The 19,174-nt window shown below is 49.8% G+C and overlaps 2 protein-coding genes across 5 annotated transcripts in view; both read left to right on the top strand.

The window, feature by feature from the left end:
• Positions 1-8,700: 8,700 nt before the first annotated feature.
• LOC127542436 (nascent polypeptide-associated complex subunit alpha, muscle-specific form-like) lies at positions 8,701-15,589 on the top strand. Of its 4 annotated transcripts, none has more exons than XM_051968014.1 (5): positions 8,701-9,199; positions 11,200-12,130; positions 12,317-12,353; positions 13,612-14,415; positions 14,550-15,589. In XM_051968014.1, the coding sequence occupies exons 2-5, from the start codon at positions 11,426-11,428 to the stop codon at positions 14,822-14,824; spliced, it is 1,821 nt and encodes a 606-aa protein (XP_051823974.1). In that variant the 5' UTR covers positions 8,701-9,199; positions 11,200-11,425; the 3' UTR covers positions 14,825-15,589. The 4 variants fall into 4 exon arrangements, with proteins under 4 accessions (XP_051823974.1, XP_051823977.1, XP_051823978.1 ...); XM_051968017.1 differs by having other exon boundaries at positions 11,407-12,130; XM_051968016.1 differs by lacking the exon at positions 8,701-9,199 and having other exon boundaries at positions 9,238-11,307; positions 11,407-12,130.
• A 3,185-nt stretch (positions 15,590-18,774) lies between these two features.
• The window catches only part of FLNA (filamin A), a 52,121-nt gene continuing 51,721 nt past the window's right edge, over positions 18,775-19,174 (top strand). The window contains 1 exon segment of the mRNA XM_051968013.1: positions 18,775-19,102. The gene's annotated coding sequence lies outside the window, so the exon portion shown is untranslated.

Here is a 19,174-nt window from a genome sequence, read left to right on the forward strand (position 1 = left end):
GAGAGAGAAAAGAAACATAGAAAGATATATAGAGACAGAGATAAAGAGAGATATAGAGAAAGAGAGATCCATATGGAGAGAAAGGGAGAGCAAGAGAGACAGAGAGAGAAAAGAGACACAGACAGACAGACAGAGAGACAGAGAAAAAGAGAGATTATAAAGAGAAAAAGAGATCCATATGAGCGAGAGAGACATACAGAAAGAGAAAGACAGATATATAGAAAGAGAAAGAGACAGATATATAGAAAGAGAGACAGAGAAAGAAAAAAAGACATAGAGAGAGAGAAAAGAGACAAAAACAGACAGGTATATAGACAGACAGAGAGAGACAGAGAAAAAGAGAGGGGAGGGGTAGAAAGAGACAGCGAGAGAGACAGATATATAGAAACAGGGAAAAAGTCAGACAGATATATAGAAAGAGAGAAAAACAGAGAGATAGAGAGAGACAGAGAAAGACATAAAGACATATAGAGAGAGAGAGACAGAAAGAGACACAGACATATATATATATATATATATATATATATATAGACAGAAAGAGACGGAGAAAAGAGAGATATTGAGAAAGAGAGATCCATATGTAGAGAGACAGATATATATAGAGAGAGAAAAAAGACAGAGATAGATATATAGAGACACAGAGAAAGACCAAAAAACATATAAAGAGAGAGACACAGAGAGAAAGGAGACAGAGACATATTTATAAACAGAGACAAAGAAAAAGAGAGATTAGAAAGAGAGCGATCCATATGTAGAGAGAAAGAGACAGCAAGAGATATATATATATATATATAGAGAGAGAGAGAGAGAGAGAGAGAGAGAAAGTCAAACTGATATAGAGACAAAAACAAGAAGACAGAGACACTGAGAGAGAAAAGAGACACAGATACAAAGATATATAGACAGAGACAGAGAAAAAGAGAGATACAGAGAAAGAGAGATACATATGTAGAGAGAAAGAGACAGCGAGAGAGACAGACAGAAAGTCAGCCACATATAGAGAGAAAGACAAAAATACAGAGACAGAGAGAGAAAAAGACACATACAGACATAGAGACAGAGAAAAGGAGAGATATAGAGAAAGAGAGATCCATATGGAGAGAGAAAGAGACAGCAAGAGAGACAGAGAGAAAGTCAGACAGATAGAGAGACACAGAGAGAGAGAAAGTCATATATAGAAACAGACAGAGAAAGACAAAAAGACATAGAGGGTGACAGAGAGAGAAAAGAGACATAGAAAGATATATAGAGACAGAGATAAAGAGAGATATAGAGAAAGAGAGATCCATATGGAGAGAGAAAGGAGAGCAAGAGAGACAGAGAGAGAAAAGAGACAGAGACAGATATATAGACAGAGACAGAGAAAAGAGAGATATAGAGAAAGAGATCTATATGGAGAGAAAGAGACAGCAAGAGAGACAGAAAGAAATTTAGACAGATATGAAGACACACACAGAGAGAAAGTCATATATAGAAAGAGACAGAGAAAGACAAAAAGACAGAGAGGGTGACAGAGAGAGAAAAGAGACAGAGACAGATATATAGACAGAGACAGAGAAAAAGAGAGATATAGAGAAAGAGAGATCCATATGGAGAGAGAAAGGGAGAGCAAGAGAGACAGAGAGAGAAAAGAGACACAGACAGACAGACAGAGAGACAGAGAAAAAGAGAGATTATAAAGAGAAAAAGAGATCCATATGAGCGAGAGAGACATACAGAAAGAGAAAGACAGATATATAGAAAGAGAAAAGAGACAGATATATAGAAAGAGAGACAGAGAAAGAAAAAAAGACATAGAGAGAGAGAAAAGAGACAAAAACAGACAGGTATATAGACAGACAGAGAGAGACAGAGAAAAAGAGAGGGGAGGGGTAGAAAGAGACAGCGAGAGAGACAGATATATAGAAACAGGGAAAAAGTCAGACAGATATATAGAAAGAGAGAAAAACAGAGAGATAGAGAGAGACAGAGAAAGACATAAAGACATATAGAGAGAGAGAGACAGAAAAGAGACACAGACATATATATATATATATATATATATATATATAGACAGAAAGAGACGGAGAAAAGAGAGATATTGAGAAAGAGAGATCCATATGTAGAGAGACAGATATATATAGAGAGAGAAAAAAGACAGAGATAGATATATAGAGACACAGAGAAAGACCAAAAAACATATAAAGAGAGAGACACAGAGAGAAAAGGAGACAGAGACATATTTATAAACAGAGACAAAGAAAAAGAGAGATTAGAAAGAGAGCGATCCATATGTAGAGAGAAAGAGACAGCAAGAGATATATATATATATATATATAGAGAGAGAGAGAGAGAGAGAGAGAGAGAAAGTCAAACTGATATAGAGACAAAAACAAGAAGACAGAGACACTGAGAGAGAAAAGAGACACAGATACAAAGATATATAGACAGAGACAGAGAAAAAGAGAGATACAGAGAAAGAGAGATACATATGTAGAGAGAAAGAGACAGCGAGAGAGACAGAAAGAAAGTTAGACAGATATACAGACACACACAGAGAAAGTCATATATAGAAAGAGACAGAGAAAGACAAAAAGACATAGAGGGTGACAGAGAGAGAAAAGAGACAGAGACAGATATATAGACAGAGACAAAGATAAAGAGAGATATAGAGAAAGAGAGATCCATATGGAGAGAGAAAGAGACAGTGAGAGAGACAAAGAGAAAGTCAGACAGATAGAGAGACACTGAAAGAGAGAAAGTCATATATAGAAAGAGACAGAGAAAGACAAAAAGACATAGAGGGAAACAGAGAGAGAAAAGAAACATAGAAAGATATATAGAGACAGAGATAGAGATATAGAGAAAGAGAGATCCATATGGAGAGAGAAAGAGACAGCGAGAGAGACAGACAGAAAGTCAGCCACATATAGAGAGAAAGACAAAAATACAGAGACAGAGAGAGAAAAAAGACACATACAGACATAGAGACAGAGAAAAGGAGAGATATAGAGAAAGAGAGATCCATATGGAGAGAGAAAGAGACAGCAAGAGAGACAGAGAGAAAGTCAGACAGATAGAGAGACACAGAGAGAGAGAAAGTCATATATAGAAACAGACAGAGAAAGACAAAAAGACATAGAGGGTGACAGAGAGAGAAAAGAGACATAGAAAGATATATAGAGACAGAGATAAAGAGAGATATAGAGAAAGAGAGATCCATATGGAGAGAGAAAGGGAGAGCAAGAGAGACAGAGAGAGAAAAGAGACAGAGACAGATATATAGACAGAGACAGAGAAAAAGAGAGATATAGAGAAAGAGATCTATATGGAGAGAAAAGAGACAGCAAGAGAGACAGAAAGAAATTTAGACAGATATGAAGACACACACAGAGAGAAAGTCATATATAGAAAGAGACAGAGAAAGACAAAAAGACATAGAGGGTGACAGAGAGAGAAAAGAAACATAGAAAGATATATAGAGACAGAGATAAAGAGAGATATAGAGAAAGAGAGATCCATATGGAGAGAGAAAGGGAGAGCAAGAGAGACAGAGAGAGAAAAGAGACAGAGACAGATATATAGACAGAGACAGAGAAAAAGAGAGATATAGAGAAAGAGAGATCCATATGGAGAGAGAAAGGGAGAGCAAGAGAGACAAAGAGAGAAAAGAGACACAGACAGACAGAGAGACAGAGAAAAAGAGAGACATAGAGAAAGAGATCTATATGGAGAGAAAAGAGACAGCAAGAGAGACAGAGAGAAAGTCAGACAGATAGAGAGACACAGAGAGAGAGAAAGTCATATATAGAAACAGAGAAAGACAAAAAGACATAGAGGGTGACAGAGAGAGAAAAGAAACATAGAAAGATATATAGAGACAGAGATAAAGAGAGATATAGAGAAAGAGAGATCCATATGGAGAGAGAAAGAGACAGCGAGAGAGACAGACAGAAAGTCAGCCACATATAGAGAGAAAGACAAAAAGACAGAGACAGAGAGAGAAAAAAGACACAGACAGACAGACATAGAGACAGAGAAAAGGAGAGATATAGAGAAAGAGAGATCCATATGGAGAGAGAAAGAGACAGCAATAGAGACAGAGAGAAAGTCAGACAGATAGAGAGACACAGAGAGAGAGAAAGTCATATATAGAAACAGACAGAGAAAGACAAAAAGACATAATGGGTGACAGAGAGAGAAAAGAGACATAGAAAGATATATAGAGACAGAGATAAAGAGAGATATAGAGAAAGAGAGATCCATATGGAGAGAGAAAAGAGACAGCGAGAGAGACAGACAGAAAATCAGCCACATATAGAGAGAAAGACAAAAAGACAGAGACAGAGAGAGAAAAAAGACACATACAGACAGACATAGAGACAGAGAAAAGGAGAGATATAGAGAAAGAGAGATCCATATGGAGAGAGAAAAGAGACAGCAATAGAGACAGAGAGAAAGTCAGACAGATAGAGAGACACAGAGAGAGAGAAAGTCATATATAGAAACAGACAGAGAAAGACAAAAAGACATAGAGGGTGACAGAGAGAGAAAAGAAACATAGAAAGATCTATAGAGACAGAGATAAAGAGAGATATAGAGAAAGAGAGATCCATATGGAGAGAGAAAAGAGAGATCCATATGGAGAGAGAAAGGGAGAGCAAGAGAGACAGAAAAGAGACACAGACAGACAGAGAGACAGAGAAAAAGAGAGATATAGAGAAAGAGAGATCCATATGGAGAGAGAAAGGGAGAGCAAGAGAGACAGAGAGAGAAAAGAGACACAGACAGACAGAGAAAAAGAGAGATATAGAGAAAGAGATCTATATGGAGAGAAAAGAGACAGCAAGAGAGACAGAAAGAAACTTAGACAGATATAGAGACACACACAGAGAGAAAGTCACATATAGAAAGAGACAGAGAAAGACAAAAAGACATAGAGGGTGACAGAGAGAGAAAAGAGACAGAGACAGATATATAGACAGAGACAGAGAAAAAGAGAGATATAGAGAAAGAGAGATCCATATGGAGAGAGAAAGGGAGAGCAAGAGAGACAGAGAGAGAAAAGAGACACAGACAGACAGACAGAGAGACAGAGAAAAAGAGAGATTATAAAGAGAAAAAGAGATCCATATGAGCGAGAGAGACATACAGAAAGAGAAAGACAGATATATAGAAAGAGAAAGAGACAGATATATAGAAAGAGAGACAGAGAAAGAAAAAAAGACATAGAGAGAGAGAAAAGAGACAAAAACAGACAGGTATATAGACAGACAGAGAGAGACAGAGAAAAAGAGAGGGGAGGGGTAGAAAGAGACAGCGAGAGAGACAGATATATAGAAACAGGGAAAAAGTCAGACAGATATATAGAAAGAGAGAAAAACAGAGAGATAGAGAGAGACAGAGAAAGACATAAAGACATATAGAGAGAGAGAGACAGAAAGAGACACAGACATATATATATATATATATATATATATATATATATATAGACAGAAAGAGACGGAGAAAAGAGAGATATTGAGAAAGAGAGATCCATATGTAGAGAGACAGATATATATAGAGAGAGAAAAAGACAGAGATAGATATATAGAGACACAGAGAAAGACCAAAAAACATATAAAGAGAGAGACACAGAGAGAAAAGGAGACAGAGACATATTTATAAACAGAGACAAAGAAAAAGAGAGATTAGAAAGAGAGCGATCCATATGTAGAGAGAAAGAGACAGCAAGAGATATATATATATATATATATATATATAGAGAGAGAGAGAGAGAGAGAAAGTCAAACTGATATAGAGACAAAAACAAGAAGACAGAGACACTGAGAGAGAAAAGAGACACAGATACAAAGATATATAGACAGAGACAGAGAAAAAGAGAGATACAGAGAAAGAGAGATACATATGTAGAGAGAAAGAGACAGCGAGAGAGACAGAAAGAAAGTTAGACAGATATACAGACACACACAGAGAAAGTCATATATAGAAAGAGACAGAGAAAGACAAAAAGACATAGAGGGTGACAGAGAGAGAAAAGAGACAGAGACAGATATATAGACAGAGACAAAGATAAAGAGAGATATAGAGAAAGAGAGATCCATATGGAGAGAGAAAGAGACAGTGAGAGAGACAAAGAGAAAGTCAGACAGATAGAGAGACACTGAAAGAGAGAAAGTCATATATAGAAAGAGACAGAGAAAGACAAAAAGACATAGAGGGAAACAGAGAGAGAAAAGAAACATAGAAAGATATATAGAGACAGAGATAGAGATATAGAGAAAGAGAGATCCATATGGAGAGAGAAAGAGACAGCGAGAGAGACAGACAGAAAGTCAGCCACATATAGAGAGAAAGACAAAAATACAGAGACAGAGAGAGAAAAAAGACACATACAGACATAGAGACAGAGAAAAGGAGAGATATAGAGAAAGAGAGATCCATATGGAGAGAGAAAGAGACAGCAAGAGAGACAGAGAGAAAGTCAGACAGATAGAGAGACACACAGAGAGAGAAAGTCATATATAGAAACAGACAGAGAAAGACAAAAAGACATAGAGGGTGACAGAGAGAGAAAAGAGACAGAGACAGATATATAGACAGAGACAAAGATAAAGAGAGATATAGAGAAAGAGAGATCCATATGGAGAGAGAAAGAGACAGTGAGAGAGACAAAGAGAAAGTCAGACAGATAGAGAGACACTGAAAGAGAGAAAGTCATATATAGAAAGAGACAGAGAAAGACAAAAAGACATAGAGGGAAACAGAGAGAGAAAAGAAACATAGAAAGATATATAGAGACAGAGATAGAGATATAGAGAAAGAGAGATCCATATGGAGAGAGAAAGAGACAGCGAGAGAGACAGACAGAAAGTCAGCCACATATAGAGAGAAAGACAAAAATACAGAGACAGAGAGAGAAAAAAGACACATACAGACATAGAGACAGAGAAAAGGAGAGATATAGAGAAAGAGAGATCCATATGGAGAGAGAAAGAGACAGCAAGAGAGACAGAGAGAAAGTCAGACAGATAGAGAGACACAGAGAGAGAGAAAGTCATATATAGAAACAGACAGAGAAAGACAAAAAGACATAGAGGGTGACAGAGAGAGAAAAGAGACATAGAAAGATATATAGAGACAGAGAAAAAGAGATATAGAGAAAGAGAGATCCATATGGAGAGAGAAAGGGAGAGCAAGAGAGACAGAGAGAGAAAAGAGACAGAGACAGATATATAGACAGAGACAGAGAAAAAGAGAGATATAGAGAAAGAGATCTATATGGAGAGAAAGAGACAGCAAGAGAGACAGAAAGAAATTTAGACAGATATGAAGACACACACAGAGAGAAAGTCATATATAGAAAGAGACAGAGAAAGACAAAAAGACATAGAGGGTGACAGAGAGAGAAAAGAAACATAGAAAGATATATAGAGACAGAGATAAAGAGAGATATAGAGAAAGAGAGATCCATATGGAGAGAGAAAGGGAGAGCAAGAGAGACAGAGAGAGAAAAGAGACAGAGACAGATATATAGACAGAGACAGAGAAAAAGAGAGATATAGAGAAAGAGAGATCCATATGGAGAGAGAAAGGGAGAGCAAGAGAGACAAAGAGAGAAAAGAGACACAGACAGACAGAGAGACAGAGAAAAAGAGAGACATAGAGAAAGAGATCTATATGGAGAGAAAGAGACAGCAAGAGAGACAGAGAGAAAGTCAGACAGATAGAGAGACACAGAGAGAGAGAAAGTCATATATAGAAACAGACAGAGAAAGACAAAAAGACATAATGGGTGACAGAGAGAGAAAAGAGACATAGAAAGATATATAGAGACAGAGATAAAGAGAGATATAGAGAAAGAGAGATCCATATGGAGAGAGAAAGGGAGAGCAAGAGAGACAGAGAGAGAAAAGAGACACAGACAGACAGACAGAGAGACAGAGAAAAAGAGAGATATAGAGAAAGAGAGATCCATATGGAGAGAGAAAGGGAGAGCAAGAGAGACAGAGAGAGAAAAGAGACACAGACAGACAGAGAAAAAGAGAGATATAGAGAAAGAGATCTATATGGAGAGAAAGAGACAGCAAGAGAGACAGAAAGAAAGTCAGACAGATAGAGAGACACAGAGAGAGCAAGTCATATATACAAAGAAACAGAGAAAGACAAAAAGACATAGACGATGAGAGAGAGAGAGAAAAGAGATATAGACAGAGACAGAGATAAAGAGAGATATAGAGAAAAAGAGATCTATATATAGAGAGAAAGAGACAGCGAGAGAGACAAAGTCAGACAGATAGAGAGACAAAGACAAAAAGAGAGACCCAGACAGACAGATATATGGACAAAAAAGAGACAGAGACAGATAGAGACAGAGCTGAAATGAAGGGGGGAGCAGGAATATGCAGGTGATCGCCCCCCACCCGCACAAGGACTTGCTATACAACGATCCCAGGTCTGCTCTCGGACCCAAATGCTTTGCGTGGGGACATTTTCCAAGGATGTTCTCTGTGCCCCGCCCTCCCCCTACCTCACTTTCTCACTGTCCTCGAGTCCGGGTGTTCCTCGGGGACCCCATTAAAGTTCAGCGTTTTCCAGCCAGGCTTTAGCACCCCCTTATTAATGGCTCTGAGGCTTGTTTCTGGCTTGTTTGGAGACGGTTTCATGTCTGGGAACAGCCTCCCTGCTTTAGACTTTTAACTCAGCGCGATGCTTGGTACACAGTAGATGTTTAATAAATGGTGACCGATGGAGGCGGAACAGGCCCCCACCTGCGTCTGGGATGGATGCAACCCCGCCGAGTTTGGGGCCCCTGCCAGCCTGATCCCACTCCTGGCTTCTCGCTATGGTTTTTTTTGGGGGGGGGCAAAAAAGGGGCGAGTGGAGGAGGGCAGCGGGAGGCCCACGGGGAGGCTCAGCCCCTCTCCCAGCGCAGAAAACTGGCATTGCCAGCCGCGGCCACAGGCGACGCTCTTTCTCACTCCCCTCCCCCTCACGCCTTATCGGAGCCCGGCGTGTCCCTTATCACGTTGGGTCCCTTTCTAATCGTCGCCGTCGCCGCCGCCGCCGCCGCCGCATTCTCTCCGTCCCCGTCGTTCCCTCTCCCTCGAACCTTCTCTGTGTAACTATTACCGCTGCAGTCGGTCGTCTCGTTGGCTGCACCGCGAGGAAAAGACCTGAGTTTGGAGCCCCTCTCTCTCTGCCACCAGGGTGATCTTAGGTAAGTCATTGAACCAAGCTGGGACTCAGTTTCCCCTTTGGTAAAATGAGGCCCTTCTGGCTTTCCCGGGGGGAATCCATCGGGCAGCTTCTGCGTGCTTTCTAACCTGGGCGTGGGGAGCGGGAGGGGCGGAGGGCGGGCGCCCACAGCCCCTCCACGGTCCCCGCCGCGCTCCGTTTTTGTTTTTGTTTTGTTTTCTTTTTTGAGGCCCCTCGCCCCACCCTCCAGCACAAAGGCTGCTACGGAAAATACTGGATCTCTTTTTCCGTCCCTTCTACTCCCGATCTCCCTTTCCCCCATCGCTCCCGCCCCCTAGAAAGCTTGCGAGAGGGCGGTGACGTCACCCTAGGGCATAAATGAGCCTAGCAACTACCGCGGAGCCCAGCCTTGATTGGCCGAGATGAGCGCGGCGTGCTGATTGGCCCGGCCGAAAGGGGCCAATAGCTTTTGGCCTCCCCTGGCGAGCGATTGGCTGAGAGTATGTTACCGGGCGGCCGCCAGCTGGAGCGTGAGAGCGGCTGGGCTGTGAGGGAGGGCGTGCGCCTGACCGTGGAGCACCTGCAGAGGTGGGGTCCGGACGGATGGGTGGAAGCTCCGTGTGCTCCCTCTCCCTAGGATGAGGCGGTGCTCGACCCCGGCCCCGGAAGCGCGGCCCGCCAGGCCTCCTTGGTTGCCTGGCCACGTGCTGGGAGCCAGGCCCGAGCCCCCAGGGGGCTGGCACGCTAGGGCCCACGAGGCCTCTTGGCTGGGTCCCCTTGACCTTTAGGGCCCCTCGTGGCTCCAGCACTAGGGACGGGAGGCCCAATAAAGGGCGCCCCAAAGGTTTCTCCCCTTCCTTCCTTCCCTCAAATCCCCCCCTTTCCTCGGTCCCCTCCATCACGTGATTCCCTCCCACAATCCAATCCCTTCCCTCCCTCGATTCCCTCCTACTATCCCTCCCCTCCTCCCTGGATCTCTTCTCTCTCGCCCCTCTTTCCCCCATCCCCTCCCTCCTCGCCCTTCGGCCTCCCTGCCCTTGCCCAGTAGCAGCAGCACCTAGGCTTGTGGTTAGTGGAGCGGAGGAGGCTGGGGGACAGTTTGTTCTTCTCACCCAAACCCCTGCCTCCCAGCAGCTTCCCACCCAAAACCACAGGGTGGAGAAGTGAGAAGGCCCACGTGGTTGCTGTTATGACTCTGCCACCTTCCCCTTGCTCTGCTCAAGAGAAACGAGGCCAGTCCCTGGCCCCAGCCTCATCCCAGGCGGGCGGCAGGCATTTATTAAGCTCCTACTGTATGCTAGGCCCTATGCTAAGTGCTGAGGATAGAAAGAGAGGCAAAAGACAGCCCCTGGCCTCAAGCATGGCACCGCGTAGTAAGGGAGAAAACACGCAAAACCCCTTTGTCCCAGATAGCTCTGTGAATTCTTCGGCCGGGGCGGGTCGAGTAGAGTCGTCGATGCTCGGGCCTCATAGTCCCCACTTGCGACTAAACCCGGTACTTTGCATTGGGGTGACAAGGTGGGAGTACGGAGAGGAGCGGAGACGTGGTCCTCACGCTGGGGGGAAAAAGCCAGAATTGTCCCGGGGAGGCAAAGGGACCCCAATAAGAGGCGATTCAGTTTGGGTCCCAGAGATGGTGAAGAAGGACCAATGGATATTAAGCGGCTTATATGCTCTATTGGGATCGGGGCTTTGGTCCTGATTATCGACCAGTGACTGGGAGAACTACGTGGCCCTCTCTGAGCAGAGACGGCTAGTGAAGCCCTGGGTGGGAATCAGAAGGACCTCAAGCCAAACGTGGCCTCAGATACTTCCTAGCTATGGGACCCTGGGCGAGACGCTTCACTGGCCTGACTCAGTTTCTTCGCCTGCAAAATGAAGCTAACAACAGCTAGCCAACGTACCTTGACACGCAGTTTGTCGTTCAGTCATTTCAACTGTCTCGAGTCTTTGTGGCCGTCGGGGGTTTTCTTGTCAGATAACGGAATAGTTTACCGTTTCCCTCTCCGGCTCATTTTGCAGAGGAGGAAGCCGAGCCCATCGGGGTGAAATGACTTGCTCGGGATCACACAGCTAGGAAGTGTCTGAGGCCGGATCAGAACTCGGGAAGAGGAGTCTTTCTGACTCTAGGTCTGGTGTCCTATCCACTTTGGCACCCTCTAACTGCCTCCTGGCATACAGTAGGCACCGTATAAATGCTTATTCCTTCCTCCCCATCTGATTCTCCAGGGAGCAACCGTGAGGAAAAATGGAGGCGGGCGCCAAGAGGCGAGAAGCAAAGGCGGCAAATGAGCCAACTGATTCCACCCTTGAAGAGCAGCCTGCCCCAACCTCCCCACAAGGGGAATCGGAAGCTGAAAGCTCTGAGGAAGAAGTTCCCCAAGAGCTGAAAGTGTGGGGCTACGGAGGGGCCAAAGGGGGGGGCTGCTGGCTGCAGGAGGAGGCTGTGAGCATTCCTGGATCAGCGGAGGAGGATGAGGAGAGTGAGGCTATCCAAGCCATGGCGCTCGGGCTGGAATTACAGTGCAGGCTCCAGCTCCACCTGGATCAGCTGGAGGCCAAGGCCAAGGCCAAATCCAGGGCCAGGGCCAGGGCCAGGGCCAGGGCCAGGGCCACGATGGCTGCCAGACGGGGCAGCCCGGAACCTGCCGTGGGAGCTTCGGCGAGCCCGGCGGCCGCGGCCCGCCCTCAGCCCTTGGCGATCCGGGGCAGTCAGGGGGAGCCCCACGTCCGAGCTCGAGAGACGGAGGCTACCCTGGGCCGGGCCCCTGGGGAAGTCAAGCCGGGTGACAAGGGAGGCCGAGATCCATTTGGGGCGCCTGTTCGGAAAACGGGAAAGGGCCCCAGAGGAAAGGAAGCTGCTGCTAAAGCCTGGGAAGGCCCGCCAGCCTCTAATCCTCCTAGTGTCTGCCAAAGAAGAGAGAACTACCCAAATCTGGAGCTGAAAGGCTCGGTGAGTGACCCTGGGCAGACCCTTCCCCATACCCTAAAAGAAGCGGATGCCCTGCCCCCCCTTCTCTGGTATTGGGACTTGGGAGAACACGATCCCTTCGCCGCTTGCCCTTCCCCACCCTATTGCTCTCTGCCCTGTCTCCCTTGGTCCATCCTTCTCCGACTTCAAGAAGTATCTACTCCACAGGTCCCAGAAGGAGCCAGCACCCTGGGGCACACACGTGGTAAGACTGCTCAACAGAGGGGCCAGTGAGTGTGAGTGTGAGTGCGAGTGAATGAGTACAGTGTGTGTATGTATGAGGGTGAGAATATATGAGTGAAAGAGAGAAAGAGAGAGTGTGTGTGTGTGTGTGTGTGTGTGAGAGAGAGAGAGAAAGAGAGAGGCGCGAGTGAGTGTGAGTATATGTGAGTGTGTGTATGTATGTGTATGTGAGAGGGGTGAGTGTGTGTATATGTGAGAGGGGCGAGTGAGTGTGTGTGAGAGGGGCAAGTGAGTGTGAGTGTATGTGTGTGTGTGTGAGAGGGGTGAGTGCGAGTGTTGTGAGAGGGGTGAGTGAGTGTGTGTGTGAGTGTGTGAGAGGGGCAAGTGAGTGTGTGTGTGTATGAGGGTGAGAGTGTGTGTGTAAGAGAGTGTGTGTGTGGGTGTGAGAGAGGGGTGAGTGAGTGTGTGTGAGAGTGTGTGTGAGTGTGTGAGAGGGGCAAGTGAGTGTGAGTGTGTGTGTGTATGAGGGTGAGAGTTTATGAGTGAGAGAGAGAGAGTGTGTGTGTGTGTGTGTGTGTGTGTGTGTGTGTGTATGAGGGTGAGTGTGTGAGAGAGTGTGTGTATGAGAGGGGCGAGTGAATGTGTATGTGAGGGTGAGAGTGTATGAGTGAGAGAGAGAGTGTGTGTGTGTGTGTGTGTGTGTGTGTATGAGGGTGAGAGTATATGAGTGAGAAAGAGAGAGAGTGTGTGTGTGTGTGTGTGTGTGTATGTGAGTATATATATGTGTATGTGTGAGTGTGTGTTAGTGTATATATGTGTGTTGTGAGAGAGCGTGTGTGTGTGTATGTCCCTCCATCCCCACCTCTACAGGCAGAAACTGACTCAGTGTTCCGGGCTCCCCTGGGTGGCATAAACAGTCCCACCCCCTGCGCCAAAAGGAGGCTGTTTCCTTATGAGGCCTGGAATTCCAGCTTCGCCGTTCCCCGGGGGCCGCCAGACCCGGGCACGTGGATGGCACTGCTTTCCCGGGGACCCCCGGCCTTCGGGGGGAGATGGGGGACCGCTTTCCCTGGGGCCCGCCCCCTCCCCCATTGAGCCCCCCCCCTGCCCTCCCCCCACAGAGAGCCACGGCCCCAGGGACCCCAGTAGCCAGAAGCCCGGAGAGACCCCAAGCCCTCTTGGGGAGCAGCTGGAGAGGTGAGACCACAGAGCCCTTGTGCCCGCCCACCACGTGCCTTCCTCATGTGCTCTTTCCTTCATCTCTCAATGAAAAACCCAAGTTGCACTTGGAGAAGACCCCAGCTCAAAGCCCGGCTTTGCCACAACCGCCAGCCGAGCTCCCCGGACCTCCGTTCCCCCTCTTTCAAAGAAGACGATAACCTTTGGGACCGTTGCGGCTCAGCGTCTGCTCCTCTCGTTCTCGGCCTCTTCCCGCCCCTCAGACCCTAGCTGCGTGACCTTAGAAAGCCCCTTCTCTCGAGAACTATCTCCCCCCCCATCCCCCTCCCTAACTGCCTCATCTGCCTCTCTTGGACGTGCTCTGAACACAGGTTGCCCGTATTTCCCAGCTAGCATCGGGGTTCCTCTCCCCTCGCCTCCAGCACGGTGCCTAGCCTACGGCAGGTACCCTCCTCCCCCCCCCCCGGAAGGCCACGGGCATCCCGGGCCATGGGGGTTGGCCCCTGCCCCCGGGTTCTCCTGCCTCTGGGTTCAAATGTGTTTGCTCGTGTGCACTCGTGTGACCCCAGGCAAGTCCCTTCTCTTGAAGCCTGTTTCCTCCTTTGCCCCCTGGCGAATGGAGGGGGCTGGGCATTTGTCCCCCTGGAAGCTCTTTTCCAGGCCTCGCCTCTCGCGTCCGTGTGCGAGTCCGTGTCCACACCCGTGCCCCGCCGTCGTCGGCACGGCCGCGTCTGCCGCCTCTCTGGCCGCACTCCGCGGACTCTCACGGCGTCCCATACGTGCAGCCCCCTCCCTCGTTCCCGCACCCAGTCTGCACTCCTCCAGAAGCAGAGGAGGCCTTTGTCTACCCCTGTCAGAGCCGGAGACGGTTGCCAGCGGAGGGAAGGAGGAGTCCCAAGCTCCAGGTGAGTGGTCTTGGCCGAGGGAAGGGGGACAGCGGGAGGACGGGTGTCCGCGGAGATCTCCCGGCCTCCCTGCCCGTGCCGGGGGCTGTGGAGGGGCACCGGAAACACCTACTTCCTGTCGCCCCTTCTTCCAGGCAGGTCTCCCGCTCCGGGGCCTACAGCAGAAGAAAATACAAAGGAAGAGCCTCTACCGGGAACTGAAGGCCTCTTTCCCACGAGTCCCCACGCAGGTAAGACCGTGACTTTCCCTTCATCTGGGTCGGGAAAACAAGTGACTGAGCGGAAAGGGCCTCAGAGATTAGCCCCTCCCTCCCGTGAAGAAACTGAGGCTCAGAGCCAAGGATTGACTCGTTACAGGCTTTGCCTTTTACTCAGAGCTACAAGCCCGATTAGAATGGAAGTATCCTAAATCTCTAGCCCAAGTAACGAGCACGGAGACTCCATATTGGGCGGCAGGAACCCTTAGGTGCTAGCGGTACAGATCCGGGGGCTGGCCCAGAAACAACAGCACCAAGCAGCTCTTGGGCAGACGCGCATCCCGGGGATCGCGAGCACACTAGGCAAGGACCCGGCTCGGGGACGGGGGCCTCACTCAGCCTCGCTCGCTCGCTTGGCGCCTTCCAACTCGGGGAGAGAGGAACCTGAGAGCTTCGGTCCACGGTTCCCTCCCCCACCCCCACTTCTCGGGCTGGGATGTCTTAGCCTCCATCAAAACCAACTCTTTCACTGAGCTTGGGAGCATCAGGGACTCTGAGCATCCCCCCCCCCCCAATTTCTGACAGCAGGGGAATGGAGCCAAGCTTCCAGCCAGAGTTCACCTCGCTGTACCCAAAGCCAGGAAAAAAACTGAGGGAGGAAGAAAGTCTTCTCTTCTCTATGTGGATGGAATAGCTCAGCTCAGGGAGGCCGGGGGTTTAGGGGGAGGCACAGCGGGCTTCAGAAAATTAGGGCGTGCTTAGGAATCAGGAAGACACCCAGAAGCCTTCCCCGGCTTGACTGGTACCACACCCTTGTCCCCCAGGCCTGGACACGGGGGGCTGGTCTGGATGGAAATATTGTGAAATAAGGCAGAAGGAGGAAGTGAGCCAGAGCCAGAGAAGGAAGGAGACAGAGGGAGAAAGGAAAATAAGAGAGGAGAGAGACAGAGAGACAGAGAGACAGAGAGAGAGAGAGAGAGAGAGAGAGAGAGAGAGAGAGAGACAGAGGCAGAGACAGAGAAGAAAGAGAAAATAGAAGGAGGGAGGGAGACAGACAGGGAGAAAGGAAAATGAGAGAGAAAGAAAAGGAAAAAGTATGAGATAAAACAGGAGGAGGAAGGGAAACAGAGGGAGAAAGGAAAATGAGAGACAGAAAACAGAAAACATGAGAGAGAAAAAGAATGAACGAGTAAGAGAGGGAGACAGAAAAGAAAATGAGAGAGAATGAAAGGATGAGAGAGAAGACAGAGGGAGGGAGGAAGACAGGGAGAAAGGAAAAATGAGAGAAAAGCCAGGGAGGGAGGGAGAGAGAAAGAGGGGGAGAAAGGAAGATGAGAGAAAAAGAATGAAAGAGGAAGAGGGAGAACAGGCAGGTTTTTGGCCAGTGTGTGCAGTGATTTCAGAGGCCAAGAATGAGGCCTATTTCCTTCCCTTCGTTTCTCGGAGTATCCTTTTCCCAGGTCCCAATGCAGAGAGGGAATGGGGCTGGTCAATACAAGAATTGGTTGGAAAACAGGCAGGCGCAGGGAGGCCCATGGGGGACAGCTTCCTGGTATTATGGAGACTCTTAGGTTTGGGATGCTGCTGCTGCTGCTGCTGCTGCTGCTGCTTAGACTAAAGAGGGGAAAAGAGGCAAGAAAGAGACGCTTTCCTCAGGTTGCTGGGGTCCGGCCTCAGTGGGCCTGGGGTGTGGACGCCACTCTAGTCTCTTCCTTCAGATAAGCCAGCTGGGCTTCCCGAAAAGCCCATTTCTGATTTTCTTCCGGCCTCTGGCTCCATCAAATGGAGCCAAGGCTAAAGTCTTCCTACACAGCAGGTGCTGGGAAATATTTGAGTAAAACAGGGCCTGTCAGAGCCAGAAGGGATTTGGGGGCCCCTTGTTCTATAGAGGAGAAGGCCCCGGGGGGGCGGGATAGAGCTCAGTCCCAGAGCGGGAAAAGGTGCCACAGTTAGTGACAGAACTCAGGAGAGCAAACCTACTAACCACCCAGCTCCCCTCGTTTGGGTGCCGCAGCAAGCTCCAGGTGGGTACCCTGGGCCTTGGTCTCCATGAAGAGAAGCAGTCCCTGCCTCAGTGAGCTCGTGTGGTGCCGGAGGAGATGGAAGAAGGAGTGAATACAGACCGTAAAGCAAGAAACGCAGGGCGCCGGGCTGGGCCCTGCCATGGGGCACAGTGGGCAAACGGGCAATGGCTTCCTGAAAGAGGGAGGCAGTGCTGGGGCTGCTCGGTGAAGATCCCGAAGGTGCACGAGCTGCTCAGGGCCCTCTTCTCCCCCCAGACCCCACTTGATCGGCTAGGTCAGAGCCCTACGGCTCCTGTTGGAAATACACCCCCGCTGGATGCCAGGCCAGCAGTAGGGCCTTGGGAGCCTCTTGAGGGAGAGGCCCCTGCGCAGAGGCCCTGGTTCCCCCGTTTTTGAATCCTTAAGTCCAGGCAGTTCCCTGGGGTCTCGGAAGGACCTAGAGCCATGGCGGGGGGGGGGGGGGCTGGAAGATTGGGATCTGCCGCCCTTTAGGCTCCTCCCTCTGCCTTGTCACTGAGATCTCTGTTACGTCCCCCCACTTGCCGTGGCCGTCTCCCCAGTTACCCTGTCTTCCTTAAACTCCCTCCCATCCCTAAGACTTGAACCTTGGGAGCCAGGTTGCGGCCCCAGGGAGGGGGGCGACCTCGGCCAAGGTTTGTCTCTAGCTCCTCAGTGCCTGGCGTGGAAGAGAGATTTAATAAAGGTGTTGATCAATGTTGATCAATCCGCCTTCCTTTGGGGGAGGGGCGTTTCCAGTGTAATTGGGGGGGGCAAGGACTAGAAGATGACCCGGGAGGGCTCCCCCAATGCCAGCCCACCCTCATGGCTGTGTTTTGAAGGCAAGAAACGATTCCGGAGCACCCTTTGGCGTCCCCATTTCTTCCCGGACAGGAGGGACATGGTGAGGTTTTAGCCTGTGGGTGATACTTCTGTTTACTTCCTGCCTCTGGGAGGGTCCCCGCTCCGGGATGCTCGACGTCCTCTGTCCCGTGAGGTCAGGCTCCATGACCTCCGAGCCTAGGAGTCTGTGATCTCCCCCAGACATCCCCCTCTCCCCTGCCCATCCCTTCCCTAATCCAGGTGCCCCCCTACGTCCTCGCCTGGACCCCTCCACCTGGCTTTGGGAGAAGACCGTGGTACAGAGGTGCCTACATTCCCCCCCCCCCCCGTACCCTGGATGCTCCTGGAAGGTTGGCAGGGTCCCCGGCCCCACCCCTGTGTACATTGCCTTATGTTCTCATGAACTGTTGGAGTCTGGAGGGACCTTGGGGAATTCAGTCTAAAATAATCCCATTTGTCAGATAAAATGAGGCACAGACCAGGACGAAGCTTTACCCAGGGTCATCCTGGGATGGAGCCTCCCCAACCAGGCTTCCCCGCATTTTCTTTTTCATTCACAAATAATTCTGTTGGGGGCCAACCGTGAAGGATGGGCGCAGGCCGGGCCGGGGGGCCCGGGAGCCAGGCAAGGACATGACGCGCTGGACAAAAGAGCTCCGGCCTTCGGGGTCTCTGGGTTGCCCTCCCGATGGGGGTCCCAGTCGGAGTGCAGGAAGGCAAGGACACTTCTGGGCCCCATCTCCATTATTTCAATAGGATCGGTTCCACAGAGGAAGCAAGAAGGGGTAGACGCGCCCCCTCCCCGGACCAGTCTTCTCGGCCCACAAAGGGTGCTCCCTCCCTCCCCCTCGTTTCGTTCTGCTCCATCGGGTCAGGGTCCACCAGGGGCTGACCCCTGACCCTGAGGCTAAACATGAGGGTGGGGGGCCTCTTTAGCCCTATCGGGCAGCGTTGGGGAACTAAGAAACCGAGAGGGCACCCCGGAGCCCCCCCTCGCCCGGCCCCTCGGGGGTGGGGGTGGGGGTGTCCCCCTCCCTGGGCCGGAGGCCCTCTGGGCTGTGAGCTCATTCCCCGAGGGGCGGGGTCGCCGCCAGCGGTGCCATCACCCGGCCCCCTCCTGCCCCCTCCCCCCCCACTTTCCCCTTCGCTCTTCCTCGCTCCCTCGCTCCGGCTCCCCGGCGACTTTACCAATTAAGGCTTTCTCCGCCCGAGCCGGCTCCGACCCAGGGGGGTCTCGCAGCTGACAAGAGGTGGCCCCGGCCGCAGGGTGCGCTCCCGCAGCCCAGCCCGGCCCAGCCGCCAGCAGCCGCTCCGCTGCCCCTGCCCTCCTGGAGGGAGAGTGCGCGCTCTTCGGCCCGGCTCCCGAGCCCGTCCGCCCCAGCAGCCCCGAGCCTCCGGCTCCAGTGCCCTCGGCGGCAGAGGAGGCGCCCAGGCTCGCGGCTCCGGCTCCGGCTCCGGCTCGGGGTTCCGGTGCCTGCTCTGGGCTCCGGCTCCTGCTCTAGGCTCCCGACTCCGGCTCCGGGCTCCTGCTCTGGGCTCCGGCTCCTGCTCTAGGCTCCCGACTCCGGCTCCGGGCTCCTGCTCTAGGCTCCGGCGCCTGCTCTAGGCTCCCGGCTCCGGCTCCAGGTAAAATAGACGCTCCCTGCAGCACCCTCCCGTACCACTGACTACTAGAACTTAGGAGGCATAGAGACGGCC

This window comes from Antechinus flavipes, chromosome X (assembly GCF_016432865.1).
Source record: "Antechinus flavipes isolate AdamAnt ecotype Samford, QLD, Australia chromosome X, AdamAnt_v2, whole genome shotgun sequence".
Lineage (NCBI taxonomy): Eukaryota > Metazoa > Chordata > Mammalia > Dasyuromorphia > Dasyuridae > Antechinus > Antechinus flavipes.

What these genes read in the sequence shown, in the direction of transcription:
- LOC127542436 (XM_051968014.1), top strand. Translation starts at nt 11,426, where the DNA reads ATGGAGGCGGGCGCCAAGAGGCGAGAAGCAAAGGCGGCAAATGAGCCA. An exon ending in CACCCTGGGGCACACACGTG is followed by an intron (nt 12,354 to 13,611) that starts GTAAGACTGCTC and finishes GAAAAACCCAAG; the next exon opens with TTGCACTTGGAGAAGACCCC. An exon ending in GGAGGAGTCCCAAGCTCCAG is followed by an intron (nt 14,416 to 14,549) that starts GTGAGTGGTCTT and finishes CCCTTCTTCCAG; the next exon opens with GCAGGTCTCCCGCTCCGGGG.